Source organism: Sparus aurata, chromosome 3 (genome assembly GCF_900880675.1).
Source record: "Sparus aurata chromosome 3, fSpaAur1.1, whole genome shotgun sequence".
In the NCBI taxonomy this organism is placed as follows: Eukaryota; Metazoa; Chordata; class Actinopteri; order Spariformes; family Sparidae; genus Sparus; species Sparus aurata.
The window spans coordinates 5757994-5773550 of record NC_044189.1 but is presented as its reverse complement, the minus strand read 5'-3'; the positions used below and the strand labels follow the sequence as shown (position 1 = coordinate 5773550).

Here is a 15557-nt window from a genome sequence, read left to right as displayed (position 1 = left end):
CATTGCTTTGTTGCTTCCTTTAACCAGAAAAGTCTTAAAATATTTTGTTTATCATAAAATTACAGAAACAGAGGGAAAATAATACTGTTTTAAACTACTGATTAATGTATGGTGTGTGTGTAGTTTTCTGTGTTCAGGATTTGACAGATTCACTCAGCTCACATTCACACTGTGTGGTCATTTGGTTTTCCCCTTAATAAACCTGTTGCACTGAAATCTGCCTGGTAACTGATGATGTGGCAGTGGCTCCTCTAAATAAGCTCTTTCTTCATTCTTTGTCTAAAAAGATGTCATGTGCTGCTGGTTAATGATACTGCATAAAAAGCCACTAAGAGACGTACTCACCTACTATTAATCATGTAACTAACAAAGCTTTGGTAACGTTTTGTAAGTATTTTGAAGTCATGTTGCCAAAAATGTCCTTAGAAATTTACAGTACTAAACTGATGGCCTTTTGATACCTGCACAGATTTCATTTTTTGAAGTATTTTTTGGCCATTATGGCTTTATTGATAGATCAGAGGAAGATTTGACAGGAAACAGGATGAGAGATGGGGAGTGACAAGCAGCAAAGGGACCCAGGCCGGGAATCAAACTTGGGTCCGCTGCAGTGAGGACAAAGCCTCTGTACATGGGACGCCCGCTCTACCCACTGAGCTAAATGGTGCCCTGGCCTTCTGATACTTTCAAAGGATAATTTAAGGGCAAGAAAAACCAACAGATCCTCTTTAGAGATCAGGTTGATTGACCAGCTTTATAAATGAAGACCAATACCTTTGTGGGCCAAACCTGTGTTGCTGAGTTCTGCATGGTTACAGATGACATCACAGCTCAGTTTCATATTCTATTTGAAATGTTCATCATGTTGTATCAGCAGCCTATCTGATATTTGAAGCTATAAATGTATAATAAACCATACAAACAAATACAAAGGTTCTATTTACATTAAGTGATATCGACTAGTTTCTTCATGTTTGTAAAACATCCTGTGACACCAGTTATCAGTAACACTGAAGAGCTTTGTCAAACCCAACAGGTTAGGACAGATTGTTGTCGTTTTGCCATCTGGACAGAAGGTTTGGCACATCCTGTATGATTATGGTCATGTTTATGAAGACCCTAACCCTAACCCAGAAATGGTGAAGCAAACATCAAAGATGCTTTGCCACGAGCTACAACTAGGAACTACACTAGCTATGATGATGCAGATCTTCTTCCACGATGGAACTCCTCTAAGCATCCACATTGTTGGAACCCTTCCGCATCGTCAGCAGGGATCTCAGGGTCTCAGGTGTTTCGCCCCTTAACCTGAACACCTCGCCTGAGTGGGGCAGCACAGACTGACTAGCCTTCACCTGCAGAAGGGTTCTAACTGTGGGATCTCTTCAGCCACAGCCATCTTAAGCTGGACTCGGCTGCTGCGGCTATGTCCCTGGTGGCTTTCTTCAACTGCTTGGGTTCCAGCCCCACCCTCTGCAGGAAGTAGCTCACCGATTTTGCTGGAAACTCGCGGCAGCCCACTTCAGTGGGATAGGTGGTTGCATGCCACCCCTTTAAAACAGCTTCATCGACCAGGTCCTGGTATTTGGCTTTTTTCAGTATATAATATAAAATAATACAAATATTCTGTAACAGTCGGGTGATGTGATCTTCAATGTGTCCTCTAATGATCATTAAGAAAACTGTACTTTTATATTTAAAAAAACTAAAACAAATACTTACCCAGCATTTAAAATGTGTAATGACACAATCACACAAGTGAATAATATTATCCACATGTCAACATATTCTTTATGAGTGGCTGGAAATGTCTTATTTTGTTTAAAAAAGATGTAATTCTTCTTATTTCAGCGACATACTTCACTTGTATGAATGTTTTATCTGACACTTTATGTCAAAATGTAACATCATGTATAAGTTCAGGTAAGTAACTACAGGAGCGAGCAGTGAGATGAACAACAGTCTTTATTTGGATCTTTGTGTTGTAAGATCTTTACAGGATGTCAACAAACCACAAATTACCACACTGAACCATGTAGAGTATCAACGTTACATGACACAACGAACAATAACCAAACCAACATCTGAACAACTTAACGATGACAAACAGATCCTGCAAAGTTCAGGTTCATATGTAGGAAACAAAATAGCTCTAAGTAGTATTCTAAAATCTGACATTTCATTTTCATTCCAAAATAAGACACAGACCTTTCACACTCTGCTGTGATACTAAAGAGATTCATTCATTTCACAAATGTGAACTATTTGAATATACTTTTGAGAAAATATATCAAAATAGTTGATAAAAAAAAGTTAGATCACTTTGGAAAGACACAAATCATTGGACCATGTTCAGAGAGCTGAGGCTGACGGGTCAGAATCAGAACATTCCCTTCCTGTAGCGGTGGATCAGCTCTGATACGTCCTCCTTACACACCTTTATCCAGCCGTCCTCCTGCATGTGGTACACTGAGACAAACACACAAATAAATCAGACATGAACACACAAATACACACAATCTTTGCTCAATCTATTAATTGTTGTGCATGTTGTGTTTTTATTTGAATGTTTAAGACATGACAGAAAATGAAAGGAGAGAGAGAGAGAGAGAGAGAAAGGAAGTAACAAGTAACAAACTCTGCCCAACCAGACATGAAGCTAGTTGTGGTTTAATCCAAAATCCAGTTTAGTTTTACTTTGTTGTGTTATTATTAGACTCCTTACTTTGTTTATTTTGTGTTAGTTTTGTGTACTTGTCACAGACATGTGTGGTTTGAGGTTGTCGGAGAGGCTGTTTGTGTTGACATTATTATGCTGATTGTTTTTTGGGATTATTTCATTTTATTATCATTACTATTATTTATGTATTTATCTTTATTAAATGTCTGTTAATTTCGATGTGCTTAGTATCTCTAAGGACCCGCTTGACAATGAGATGATGCATCTCAGGGGGTTCGAATAAAACTAATGATAAATAAATAATTACCACTGAACACAAAGTGCAGTTGAAAATTATGTAAATGTTGGTTTTGAAGGTTTGATGATTGTTAGAGGATCAACATATTATTACAAATCATCCTCAGGGGGGTGGGAACGTCTCAACCAAATTTCAATACAATCCACCGGAAACTTGATGCAATATTTCAATAAAAACATAAATGTTGGCATCATGATAGTGCTTTAGGACAAGTCATGTAGGATTTATCTTATGGGAACATCTGCAAAAATGCACTGACTGATCAGCTGACAACCAATTACTGGTGTGACCAAAAAGAATATTTTAGAGATATAAATAAACTACACTCACTGTTCACCACTCCTCCAGAGTAAGCATCCCTGTGTGTAGCGTGAGCGATGCCCCGACGGCCCAGTTCATACGCCTCCTCCACTGTCATGTCTTCCCGGTAACCGCTGTCCACGACACCGTAGGCGTAACTGTTCCCACAGCCGGTGGAGAACATACGACCAGACAGACGCGTCCCGTTATCATCCACGTAGTACAGACCAGGACCCTGGTGGAGTCAACTGTCATTATATGGTGGGCAGGAAAATAATTATTGTATTCACAGGGCACTGTTGTGATAATTATATACGACACTGCTTCCAGATTAAGGTGTGACCATTACTACTGTCTTTTTGGGTAATGTTTCACATTTAATGAGCTGCTCCATCCTTTAGTGTACACATTCATCGTTTAATTGTCTACCTGACTTGTTGAAGGAGTTTTTCTTTACTGTGTACATTTTTGAAATACATCATATTACTTCTGACTATGATGAAGGCAATAATAACACAATTAAAGTGACTTCTGGTCCACCAACACAGTCACAGCTCACCTCTTTGTCCCACCCACAGATCATGCTGCCCATAGAGAGGCCCATGCCTCTGTAACCCAGCATCATGTTGGACAGCAGCTTGGAGGCAGCAGCCACAGAGATCCTGTGGTTGTTCCTCAGCCTGTACAGCCTGGATTAAATATTAATAAAAGAAGACATCAATCAATTAATATGGAAATCACTTAACATATCAATCAGCCCTGCATGTTATCTAGGTTGCCCTAAACGTGTAGCCTGACAGCACTATAACAATACTGTTTTCCTGGGTTAGCAGCCGCCCGGATTTATAAGAACACTGACTTTTGATACTTAATATTTCATTGATACTTCCTAACACAACTACCTGCATGCAGTACATCACCAAACCCATAGATACAAGGATAAAAACAATGCCGAATTATTAAAGAAAGTCTGACAGATAATGGGACCAGTATTCAAACACTGCATGACGAACCTGCATTCTTTGGCCAGCAGTCTCTCCCAGTACTGGCAGTCTGCAGCGCTGCCCGACATGGTGCCCAGCAGGTAGGGGTTGATCTCTATGACCTTGTTGACATCGTTGGATGCTGCAAACAGAACAGAGACATTTATTAACAGAGATTATCATCCAGAGCATCATTGGTGACCATCTGTCGAGCATCAGTGATTTCAGTAAGGTGAGGCTTCTGTGCAGAACCCAAAGGATACGAAAAATCAACATCCACCCCAGACACACCTGTAACCCTGCTGCCATCTGGCCAAAGATACAGAAGTATCTCCTGAAAAGCTTCTTTCTCAGGATGTGAGACTCCTGAGCTCATCCTCAACCCTTCATCATAAATAGTTTATTTATGTGACTTGATTAATGAGTCTGTATAGTTATTGTGACGGCCCGAGGACCTGGTCATGTATATACAGTGTGTTTTAGTGTGTATTCCAGGTCTCAACAAAGTTATCTGTGAACACTGGGCCAACTTTTCCCAGCTACTGCCCGGACAGAAGTGTTCAGCTTGTCAATCACACTGTCGGTCTATTGTTCAGCCTCTCCATCCTGCACCATGAACTGTTGTATATTTTCCTCTGTAGTTATTACTTTTTGTAAAGCACTGACAACATTCAGTTCATGCTCTCTAAATTGGACATTTCAAAGCTCCACACCTGTTTGAGACCTTTGTAACCTTTGAGTGATCAGAGGGTCTTCTTGATGGGGGCCAGGGAATATGGCTAACTGGGTCCCGTCACTCGCTGCCTCCTGTCTTTTATTCACAGAAGCTAATACCTGCCAGGCTTTTCTAACCTGTTACACACCCCAGATGTGTGTATTTACCTAAGTAACGTCCAGCTGATGCTCTGGAGTCCACAGCCACGATGACTCCATGTCTGAACTTGAAGGCCAGGGTGGTCGTACCGTGGTTCAGCTCTATACACACACCTCCGTCACGGCTGCAGGACTTGATGAACCCTGACGGCTTAAATGAAATCAGAGAAGGTACCTGAGTGATGTGTAATAATATTCTTTGACAGTAACTTTTGATAGTTAGGATTAATGCATATTGTATGTCAGGAAGCAAACACACACCAAACACTGAAAACCACTGACGCGTAAAATAACTTGACCCAGGCGGCGTCTGACGCGTCATGCTTGTGTCAGGTTTACCGGATAAGAGTATATTCATTTATTACCAAAACTCACGATACTCACGTCTACACCCAGAGGAACTGCAAACTCCTGGGTTTTGGCCCCGAAATTGTAGTGGTTGGTCCGGTCGACGAGGTGCGTCTTCCCCCCGGGATGAATCTGCCTGCGGAGCTCAGAATAATCTTTGAAACCACTCACGTCGAAAAGAGCCATTCTGTATTAAACTGGATTAACTATCTTCTGTTTATATTCTACTGTTCAGGTGTTGGGTTTAACAAAACGACGAAGCTGATTGACAAAGCGTCGCGGATAGCTAATTTCCTTGTGCGTGACAGAGGATACGAAAGTGAAAGAGTTTCAAAGAGTTTTCTAAAAGCGCAAAATGACAATTCCAAAATGTTCAGCGACACAAAAACGATGCGCAACTACTAATCTGGCCTATCCAGGCTGTCTTTTGTAAACAAAGTTAACTTATCAACATTAGAAAAACAAAGACTACAAGAAAACCTCCATGATATTCATCTTAAATTAAAAAAGGTGGATAAAGCCGGATAACCAATAGGAGAGCGCTGTAGTTTTTCCTCATCATCCGTCTCTAGGCAGAAATGCGCCACACAGGTTTGTGGAAGCCTGCAGAGGTGAACTAGGCTGCAGACCTGATGCCTGTGAGAATGTTTCAACAGTGTAAAAGTACAATTTCTAATGCCTTTTTATAATATTATGTATAAACCAACATCACATCACGTTTCCTTTTATGTGTTACCATAAGTACAAAGCTGATGTTTGGAAACTTAATTATTACAGTAAGTTAATCAGCAGTCTAAATAATTATACAAATGGCAAAGAAATCAGGCAGGAGTCAAACAAAATGTTTATTTAGTTTTTTTTTTTTTTATTATTCCATTTTGTGAAAACATGTTGTAGTCTTCTCATTGTGGTGTAATAACAGTCTTCCTGTTAACTGAAGAGCTGCAGTAATGTAGTTTCTGAACTACAGTTCAGTGAAGCAGAGCAGCAGAGTAGAAACCATGAGGACAGTGAAAATTAAAAGTTTGAGATGTTTCACTACGTTCCTTTAAAATGTGATATGAATGAATGAAATCATTTGATGTTTTGGTGTGTATGTGGTGTGACGGTGCACCGCGGCTCAGGCTGTATCCATCTGCTGCACGCTCTCCTGGACAACCTCCAGCTTTAAGGGGACGACTTTCTCCGTCATAACAGGCGTCGTGCCCGGGCGATATCTGTATTTAATTTTCCTAGAAGAGAAGAAGAGAGGGAGATTGTGGTGAGTTAATTTCTGACACTGAATCAGAAACCTAGAGATTCACTGTCTTTGTATTGGTGACACTTCTTAACACACATTAGACATGGTTGGTTTAAAAAATAAACCATATTTGTGTGTTTATTCCAACTTTTATTATCCTCCATAAAATAATACAGACCTTTCTTTTGATCACTGCATGACAAAAGCAGTATATGTGTTTTCCTAAGTGTTTGTGTGGACCAGTATTAAAGAAAGTCCGGGGGGGGGGGGGTCTTCTTTAAGTATGTTACATTTTTGCTTTGATTAATCCACTTTTAAAACAATATGCATTAATCTGGCATGTGTGGCACAGCTGGCATTAATCCATTAACACACTGACAATGACAAGTAAATGCTTCTAAATCAAATGTAGTTATAATCCTTTCAAATAAGGAGCCACTTGATCCAACTCATCTTTTTGGAATCCATCCAGAGAGCAGATGTTTAGTAACCTCATACTTATATGTAATACTTATATTACACAGGCCTACCTGTTGTCTTTGAACTCTGACTCCTGGTAGGGTCTGATGTAGTCGACTCCTTGTCTGGTGATGACACATATATCGATGTTGTTGCCTGAGCCGAGGTCACTCATGATGCCCGCATGGATTGCAGCACGCACCAGCTCCTTCGCCTCCTCCAGCTGAGAGAGTTTGGAGAAATCAGGGAAATGATGGTTAAAACGGGGAAACAGAATATATGGGCAGGCAAAAAACCAAGCTTTAACCGATCAAAGTTATATGCGGCCAAAGAAAGTGGAGGTCTATCGTTGCCTAAAATAGAATGGTATCAATATGCTTTTTCACTCTCCCAGTTAGCTAAGATAAATCATTTGCGGGAGCGAGTGCCTTCCTGGGTTGAAATAGAAGAGGAAGTTGTGGCTCCAACCTCCCTTGAGGCATTTCTGACTCAGATGGGAAGACCGGTACCCTTTAAGGATCCTGTTTTGACCTTTGTACAAGAAACCTGGATGGGTGCTCATCAACATATAAAATGTAGTCCGTATCTTACCCCTAAATCCTCTATTTGGTATAACAAAAAAATATTATTTGGCAAAAAACCTATTATGTGGGAGAATTGGGCGAAAGTTGGAATAAACTTGCTTTGTGATTTGCTTAGTGAAAATGGATTGAAGTCATTTGATGAACTTAAGCAAGAATATAACCTTGCACAAGAGGATTTTGGGAAATTCCTACAAATTGGGCACTGCATTAAAGCTACTCGGGGGAAGAACCCTGACCCCGTGACCAGGATTCAGGAGTTAGTCCAGGTAACTAAACATTAAAAATGTGGAGCCTCTAAATTCTATGGGATTATCAGGGAGGCACGACCACCCCACCTGGAGGGGTTGAGGCTGTGCTGGGAGAAAGATGTGGGCGAACAGATTTCAGCAGATAAATGGATGAAGTTGGTTGCATCTTGGCATGGCTGCTCTCGTGAGGCACAGTCTCAACTTATTCAGTACAAATTGTTTCACAGAAACCACTGGACCCCCAGTAAAATGGCCAAGCTAAAACTTAGGGACAGTAACTTATGTTGGAGGTGTGAGAAGGAAGTGGGGACTCTTGTACACATGTTGCATTACTGTGAAAAAAATGTCAATTTGTGGGAAGGGGTTGTTGCCCTCACCAAGACTCCAGCTTTATGTATTCTGGGTTTGCTGCCAGACAATAACACCTTAAATGGAAGACAAAAATTATGGATACGTTTGGCTACTATAACAGCATGTAGAATAACCCTGAGACACTGGAAGTCTTCCACTCTGTGCTGTTTTAAGGAATGGAATGAACAAATGACAAGAAAGGCTACATATGAGCGAGTCACTTAAAGAGTAATGGGGAGAGAGGATATCTTTAATCAAGTCTGGGGCCCCTTCTTAATGTCAATAGAGGGGTTGTCTGACTGAATATAAGGCATCGGATCTGATCCAATCCAGTATAGCATTTGAGTGGTAGAATAAGAGGTCAAATGTTGAATATAAGTGTAAGGCACATGTTGTTGTTTTTTGTTTTCTTCCTTTTCTAATCTTAAAACGGGACAGGGGATGATGTATATATGTCTTATAACCTGTGATGGAGATACATGTTGTACTGTCTGTCATAAATATTAATTAAAAAAACAAAAAAAAACGGGGAAACAGATACATACAGAACATTAAAGAGAACACAGAGGCCGGTTTTAAAATCGGTCTGCAGCAATTTCCAAATACTCTGAGGTTTTTTTTGGCCAACACTGCAATTATTTGATTAAAAGATGCCCAAAAATAAGTGTCATAATTTTGTGAGCATGCATAAATGATCAACCGTCAATCATTGTGACAGTATTTAACAACAGCTGTACACGTAGCGTACCTCCAGGTCCAGTTTGAACCCATTCTCAAGAATCCCAAGAGCAGCCAGATCGCCAGATCCTGAATGGACACGAAGTAAAATAAGTAAATAAATATAATGGTAAATCATAGAATGTCAAAGTTATGATCTCCATACAGTATAAAGTAAAGGATTATTAGCTATATTCTGGCAGTGAGTTAATGTATATAAAGCATCTGCCATTTTTCACACAAAATGACACATTTGATACATAAAGATCAAGAGTGAGGTAAATAACTTGAGCAGTAACAGTCGATTCAACCGAAAGGACAGAAAAGAGCAGCAAAGTAACTTCACTGACAAAAAAACAAAACACAGGCACAGTAACAGCGCAGGCAATGCATTGTGTTACGTCACATACCCATTGCAAGGTAAGGGACCTCATCCACACTTCCGTGTGGATCCACTGTGTACAGGTGGTTCCCAGTGCAGTCTACTCCACCCAGTATAAGATTGGCACCAATTTTGCCATGGTACCTGAGGAGCAGAGAGAGATCAGAGCACAGGAGGCCTGACGATCACCACAGTTATTACATTGAGCCAAAATATGCATGATAGAATTACAATATGATATTCAAGTACAGCTACTGATATAAAGCAAAATTACAGAAACATGCAGACAGGCAGACTAGACCACCCCCTGCTTCCTTGTCCTCTTACCTTCTCTCTTTCCCTTCATTTGCTTGTTTAATAAGATAAAATAGTGTAAAAGTATAACTACAGCTCAGGAACTTCTGTGTGTCAGTTGTCATGTGAGGAATTGCCAAATCATATTGTAACATCGGAGTCCGCTGCTTAAAACATATCTTATCTTTTCAAAGTGTAATGTGTCATGAGATCACTTCGACCGATTTGGAGGTCGGAGCTGTTGTACAGGACATACAGGTGCATGTCTGGTGTTCCACAAACCTGTACAGCATATCCTGCAGTATGTTGACGGCCATGATGACACGAGGGTTCCTCCCGCTGTTCAGAGAGAAGATGGTGAGGTTGGAGGAGAGAAGGTCTGTGGTCTTCTCTGTATCTGCTGCTGTTCCTGCTCCACAACAGCTAGGGAGGGAGAGAGAGGAGTAAAAAGATAGAAAAGTGGATGGAAAAGATGAACAAGTGAATTGGTAAGTCAGAGAGGGAAATGTAGGGCATCTCAAGTAAAGACAGAAGGTGTTTAAGTGGAATATACAGTGTACCCCCCCAAAAATAGAAGTGCATTGAGCATCATAGACTCATAACAGTGAGAGCATACCACGGTGGACTTTGCCGCTTTTGGTTTTAGCGTGACATGAATGAGACTTACTATATATTCGGAGCAATGTAGTGGATCTTTGCACACATCTTGTCAGCCACCACTTCACCGGAGGTAGCTCTCGTGTCTGCTCCCAGCACGACTCCATCCTGCATCAACACAGACAAACTGGGATACTAGTAACCAAATCTATGCCATTTATACATTTACACAGCATATGCAAACATTACAAATACTTTAAATATCAGTCATCTGGTCTCTTTTAATGTTTTCTTTAAAGTGGTTCTGGTTGTTGTTATAATAATCTGATTTGGTAAAGAGAAATAGAGAAAACAATTAAAATAATCGTTAGTATTAGTAATCAGAGTGGACATTCATTTAATCTATATATATATGTACACATATATACATAAATGGAGAGAGAGAGAGAGAGAGAGAGAGTTAGTTGTTAAAGTTATGGATTGAGTCAATGCAAGTGCAAATAAGCACTTTAGAAGACTGCATCTCATTGTCTCAGTTAGCACTTAGAATAAACTTAAATCTAATTTTAAAAACTCCCCCTGCTGTTGTGCAACATTTTTTTTAAGCAAGGAAATACACAGAATGTTGGATATGTTCAAGTTTGATGTGATTTTGGTTTATTAATGTTTTTTATCAGTGCAGTTTAAACATCCATACTCGCCTTGAACACAACTCCTGCTATCGTGGTGCCAGTTTTCAGAGGTTTAGGTGCTTGTCCTCTTTCAAAAAGACCCTCTAATGCAGCATTCCTGGAGAGGGGGAGTGAAGATAGGAAACAGGATGAAGGTCAAGCGATGAATATATTTTCATAGTTGATATAACACATCATCATTGAGTCGTTTAATTGATTACACCGATAAACAAGCAGGAAAAAGTTACTTTCACTTTTGAAAGCGATGTCAGCTCAGCGTCACTAAAAGTTTTATTTCATTTCATGTCATCGCTGAAACAGTCTGCTGCTGAGAAAACATTAAAAAGAAGTTCATACCTCGCTGCGTTGTCGAAATTAAACCCTGCTGCAGGAGTTTCGAGGACATTTGATAGCGCCATACTGGATGTGACTGCGTCTTCTCTGTGCGTCTCCGTGCGCCTGAGGTCGCTGTTTGAAGCGTCACCTCTCCTTCCTCTCTTTCGATTTTGAAGTAAAAATGGAGAAACACTACACGGGCTCTCAAGTCAAAGGAGTCAGCACAGGGGTGAGTAAATCCGGCAGATCACTCGTATCTTTACCTACCGAAGCAGCACCTTTACGCGCCTTTACGCGTAAATGAGCGATAACCGATTTCGCGGAGGAGCAGGTGATGCTATACCTGAATCTTAACACACAATGAAATGACATCGACTCGACATTCCACGTGTTTTACTATCAGTAATTACTTAATGTTAGCCCTGACTGAGTTAAGTCGTCACATTTCTACAGAAAACGACCCTGGCTAAACTTTCATTTTCAAGTTATAGCCCCTGAAAAACCATGCCTCGATAGAACTCTATATCCCAGAATTCATAGCAGCACTCATTCGGTATGAATGAACAGGCAGGCATGAGAGAAATGTAAACCTGTGATGCTGAATATCATAGTGCTATACAGTATTTGTCTTGCTGGAGAATCTTAACTCACCAACAGTGACGCTCTCTCCCTCAGACCACCATCCTGGCTGCAGTTTTTGATGGAGGGGTCGTGATCGGTTCAGATTCCAGAGCTTCCATCGGAGGGTGAGGATGCTCCGTTCAGACACACTGACGTTCCCTTTAGTGTTGTGCACATTCATGATAAAGATAAAATCCAAGAATTCAAGTTGATGCACAGAAATGAAACTCTGCTGGATGATTTTATTTTATTTTTAGTACAAAACCATTGTAAGATGTATTGAAATCAGTAAATACGTTACAAATGCATCAGTTATGTCAGCCAACAGCCTGCAAATTTGCGAGTTTTGTAATTGTGTCATATTGTTTTAGGCAACATGACAACTTCTCAGCTCCAGTAACTGTTTACATGTTACAGCAATCCAGTAAAAACTATAACTTTAAAAATTCCTCAGTTTTTATGTATTGCTCTGTTAAGCTTTATAGTGGTACCTGTACCTGATAATTTCCCTAGGGGGCTATTTTTATGCTTCCGCTTCAGAGGAAAATGTCCTACTTATCACTTAATTTCATTTAATTGATTGCTAGTTACTACTTTATAAATAAAGATTTTACACAAATAGGCTTGTAAACTAAAATGCATTGTTACATATTAAATAACACAACAGTATATAAAGCATTTAAAATAAAATCCAGCTTGACCTGCAACATTAAAAGGCACCTTACACATTTTTGCATAAGTAATAATAATCCAACACTCACAAGGGCTGTTTTCCTGCATTCACTACTTTCACATTTAAAATGCTTCACTTTTACTCATGTAGCATTTAATGCAGGACTTCTATTTACAATGCCCTTTTAAGGTGTGGTATTGCCTAACTTAAGGGTCATATTGTTTGAGTCTCATTCCCAACTCATCAAATACCAACCCGATTTACTATCCCAAAGCATCAGTATCTGATGACTTTGGAATTCTTACAAATACGACCTTTCAGTAAAATGAGTACATCACTAATTAGGCTATTTTTCAATGCTGTACACAAGTAAATTAAAAAACTTGGACACTCACCCAGCATAAGATGAAATTTCCTGAGCAAGAGAGTTGTGTATTATCTGTCTGAATGTTGAACGCTGCATAACTGCATGATAAATTCCTAGACCTGATTCTTATATTGTGATGAGCTCATATCATATCACAGAGATGCAAATGTGTGTGTGGTCTGAGAATTTTTTCATCCTTTAATTGTCTTTATCTTCAGAGAATATGTATCGTCCAAGACCATCAACAAGGTGATTCAGGTGCATGACCAGATCTTCTGCTGCATGGCAGGCTCACTCGCAGATGCTCAGGCCGTCACCAAGGCTGCGAAGTTCCACCTGTCCTTCCACAGGTGACACATGCAAACACACACACACACACTTTTGGTTGTTTTTAATCATATTTTCAGCCTGGCTTTTACTCCTTCAGGACTCCTTACAAGTTATATAATGCAAACTAATCCTGAAAGTGCTACAACTGCCTCACACATACAGTAAACACAACATTGATTCTTCACCTGTAGCAAATAATCCATAATCCAATCCACCCATTCAAATAACCTATATCCAACAGCAGAGACTAATATCTGACTCTCTCTGATCTTTTCTGATCCTTCTCCAATCTGTAGTATCCAGATGGAGACGCCTCCTCTGGTGATTTCTGCTGCATCTGTGCTGAAAGACCTGTGTTACAAAAACAAAGATGAACTACAGGCCGGCTTCATCACAGCTGGCTGGGACAGGAAGAAAGGGCCACAGGTAGGAAGTGGTTGTAAAAACAGGTGAACATCAGAGAAGTAGTGATGATGATAGTAAGTCCAGCTGCATCACTGATATTCTCCATCTCCCTCCAGGTGTACGTCGTGGCTCTAGGTGGGATGTTGGTCAGTCAGCCTGTTACCATCGGCGGCTCAGGCAGCACCTACATCTACGGTTACGTTGATGCCAAATACAAACCCAACATGAGCAGAGAGGAATGCCTGCAGTTTGCCACTAATGGTACTATTCCTTTATTTTGCATGTGTACCCATACTTCTGTAGCGGCTGTAGCTCAGTGGGTAGAGCTGGTTGACTGGTGAACAGAAGATCACTGGTTCGAATCCCAGCTCCCCAGGGCGGGACTGAGCTACATGTCGAAGTATCCTTGAGCAAGATACTGAACCCCAAAGTTGCTCCTGATGTGCAGTTGGCACCTTGTGTGAAGGCAGCCACTGCCATCAGTAAGGGTCCTGCGATGAACTGGTGACTCATCCAGGGTGAACCCTGGCCTACGCCCCTAGAGTGAAACTGGATTTGGCCCCAGTAAGCCCTGCAACCCCTTAGGGGGGAAAAAGCGGCAACATCCCGCGACCCTCACGGATAAGCGGAAAAGAAAACGGAACCCAGTAAGCCCTGCAACCCCTTAGGGGGGAAAAAGCGGCAACATCCCGCGACCCTCACGGATAAGCGGAAAAGAAAACGGAACGGAACCCATACTTCAATAAGTTTGTGTTTATTTTGTTAGGAAGTTTGCATTTAATTCCAGGAAAATCTGTGATTATGAATGAAGGGTATAATCGAGATTGCCGATTTACGAGGGCATTTATGTTGTTGCACATCAAAATCCAAGGATTTGCAGTGTTGCAAGAAAGATTTAAATGAAAATAATTTTCAATCACAATTAAATGCTTCTTAGTGTTAATAGTTGCAGTTTGAAGCTGTATAAATTCTGTCTGTGCTCACAGCTCTCGCTCTGGCTATGGGCAGAGACAACGTCAGCGGAGGCATCGCTCACCTGGTGGTGATCACAGAAAAAGGGGTGGAGCATGTGGTGGTGCCTGGTGACAAGCTGCCAAAGTTCCATGATGAGTGACCGCCTTTGACCAACCAATGAAATTTTGATTTTATTTTATTTTTTGTAATTTTGTTTGAATCCCTGAGCCACATTTTTTTTCACTCAGACTTGTCAGACAAATAAAAGATTAGTTAGCTGCATTTTAATGAGCAACTGAATGTTGAAACACAGATGTAACAACAGGGTCAGTGAAAATGATAAGATGCCTACTCGTTTATACAAAACCATGATCATTCCACTGTCATAAACAGAGATTCTCTGCCTTTTATGCATCCAAACACCATGTTTTGTATAGTTTCTTTTTTTAATGTGAGGAAATATGTGAAATTGAAATAAATATTTTCCAAAATGGAAATATCTTCCTCATTCTTTCTTTCTTTATTTGTGTTCTGTGCTTAAAATCTGTGATTTGCTCTGTGAATTACTGTTGTAGCTGTAGGTCCATTAATGGTGTTTTTAACTTTATGTATTTGTTGAATTTTATGTATTTAATAGACACATTTAGGGACATTAGGGTGTGGCAGATTATACTACATACCTGTCCCTATACAAATGAACATTCAATAAATAATATCAGATACTTTAAGACTTTTTAACCAAGTAGTTTTTGTAGAGCTGATTTTTCAAGTTAACCAAATGTATATCTTTGACAAATTTAAATTTACCAAAGTGTGACTTTTGTTATCCCATCATAAGGTTAAATG

General features: G+C 40.2%; 3 protein-coding genes across 3 annotated transcripts; 1 reads left to right on the top strand and 2 right to left on the bottom strand.

The window, feature by feature from the left end:
• Positions 1-1947: 1947 nt before the first annotated feature.
• LOC115579009 (proteasome subunit beta type-8-like) lies at positions 1948-5972 on the bottom strand. The gene is made up of 6 exons (XM_030412453.1): positions 5519-5972; positions 5144-5285; positions 4292-4403; positions 3838-3967; positions 3309-3513; positions 1948-2469 (listed from the first exon to the last, which is right to left on the bottom strand). Exons 1-6 carry the CDS (start codon positions 5666-5668, stop codon positions 2381-2383), a joined length of 828 nt encoding a protein of 275 aa, XP_030268313.1. The 5' UTR covers positions 5669-5972; the 3' UTR covers positions 1948-2380.
• A 423-nt stretch (positions 5973-6395) lies between these two features.
• On the bottom strand, positions 6396-11521 carry LOC115579010 (proteasome subunit beta type-7-like). Its single transcript, XM_030412454.1, has 8 exons — positions 11383-11521; positions 11056-11143; positions 10425-10522; positions 10040-10180; positions 9492-9607; positions 9113-9171; positions 7253-7404; positions 6396-6714 (listed from the first exon to the last, which is right to left on the bottom strand). The coding sequence occupies exons 1-8, from the start codon at positions 11442-11444 to the stop codon at positions 6603-6605; spliced, it is 828 nt and encodes a 275-aa protein (XP_030268314.1). The 5' UTR covers positions 11445-11521; the 3' UTR covers positions 6396-6602.
• Positions 11483-14909, top strand: psmb12 (proteasome 20S subunit beta 12). Its single transcript, XM_030412457.1, has 6 exons — positions 11483-11590; positions 12037-12107; positions 13241-13372; positions 13649-13778; positions 13874-14018; positions 14744-14909. The coding sequence occupies exons 1-6, from the start codon at positions 11543-11545 to the stop codon at positions 14869-14871; spliced, it is 654 nt and encodes a 217-aa protein (XP_030268317.1). The 5' UTR covers positions 11483-11542; the 3' UTR covers positions 14872-14909.
• The last annotated feature ends 648 nt before the right edge of the window (positions 14910-15557 follow it).

Excerpts from the sequence above, each read along its gene's own strand:
- LOC115579009 (XM_030412453.1), bottom strand. The coding sequence starts at position 5,668 with ATGGCTCTTTTCGACGTGAGTGGTTTCAAAGATTATTCTGAGCTCCGC. Across the intron at positions 3,968-4,291 it reads CTGCTGGCCAAAGAATGCAG|GCTGTACAGGCTGAGGAACA; the intron begins GTTCGTCATGCA and ends TATTTAATCCAG. Across the intron at positions 3,514-3,837 it reads TCTGTGGGTGGGACAAAGAG|GGTCCTGGTCTGTACTACGT; the intron begins GTGAGCTGTGAC and ends TGACTCCACCAG.
- LOC115579010 (XM_030412454.1), bottom strand. The coding sequence starts at position 11,444 with ATGGCGCTATCAAATGTCCTCGAAACTCCTGCAGCAGGGTTTAATTTC. Across the intron at positions 9,172-9,491 it reads GGTCCCTTACCTTGCAATGG|GATCTGGCGATCTGGCTGCT; the intron begins GTATGTGACGTA and ends GTGTCCATTCAG. Across the intron at positions 7,405-9,112 it reads GGTTCAAACTGGACCTGGAG|CTGGAGGAGGCGAAGGAGCT; the intron begins GTACGCTACGTG and ends AAACTCTCTCAG.
- psmb12 (XM_030412457.1), top strand. The coding sequence starts at position 11,543 with ATGGAGAAACACTACACGGGCTCTCAAGTCAAAGGAGTCAGCACAGGG. Across the intron at positions 13,779-13,873 it reads ACAGGAAGAAAGGGCCACAG|GTGTACGTCGTGGCTCTAGG; the intron begins GTAGGAAGTGGT and ends ATCTCCCTCCAG. Across the intron at positions 14,019-14,743 it reads CCTGCAGTTTGCCACTAATG|CTCTCGCTCTGGCTATGGGC; the intron begins GTACTATTCCTT and ends CTGTGCTCACAG.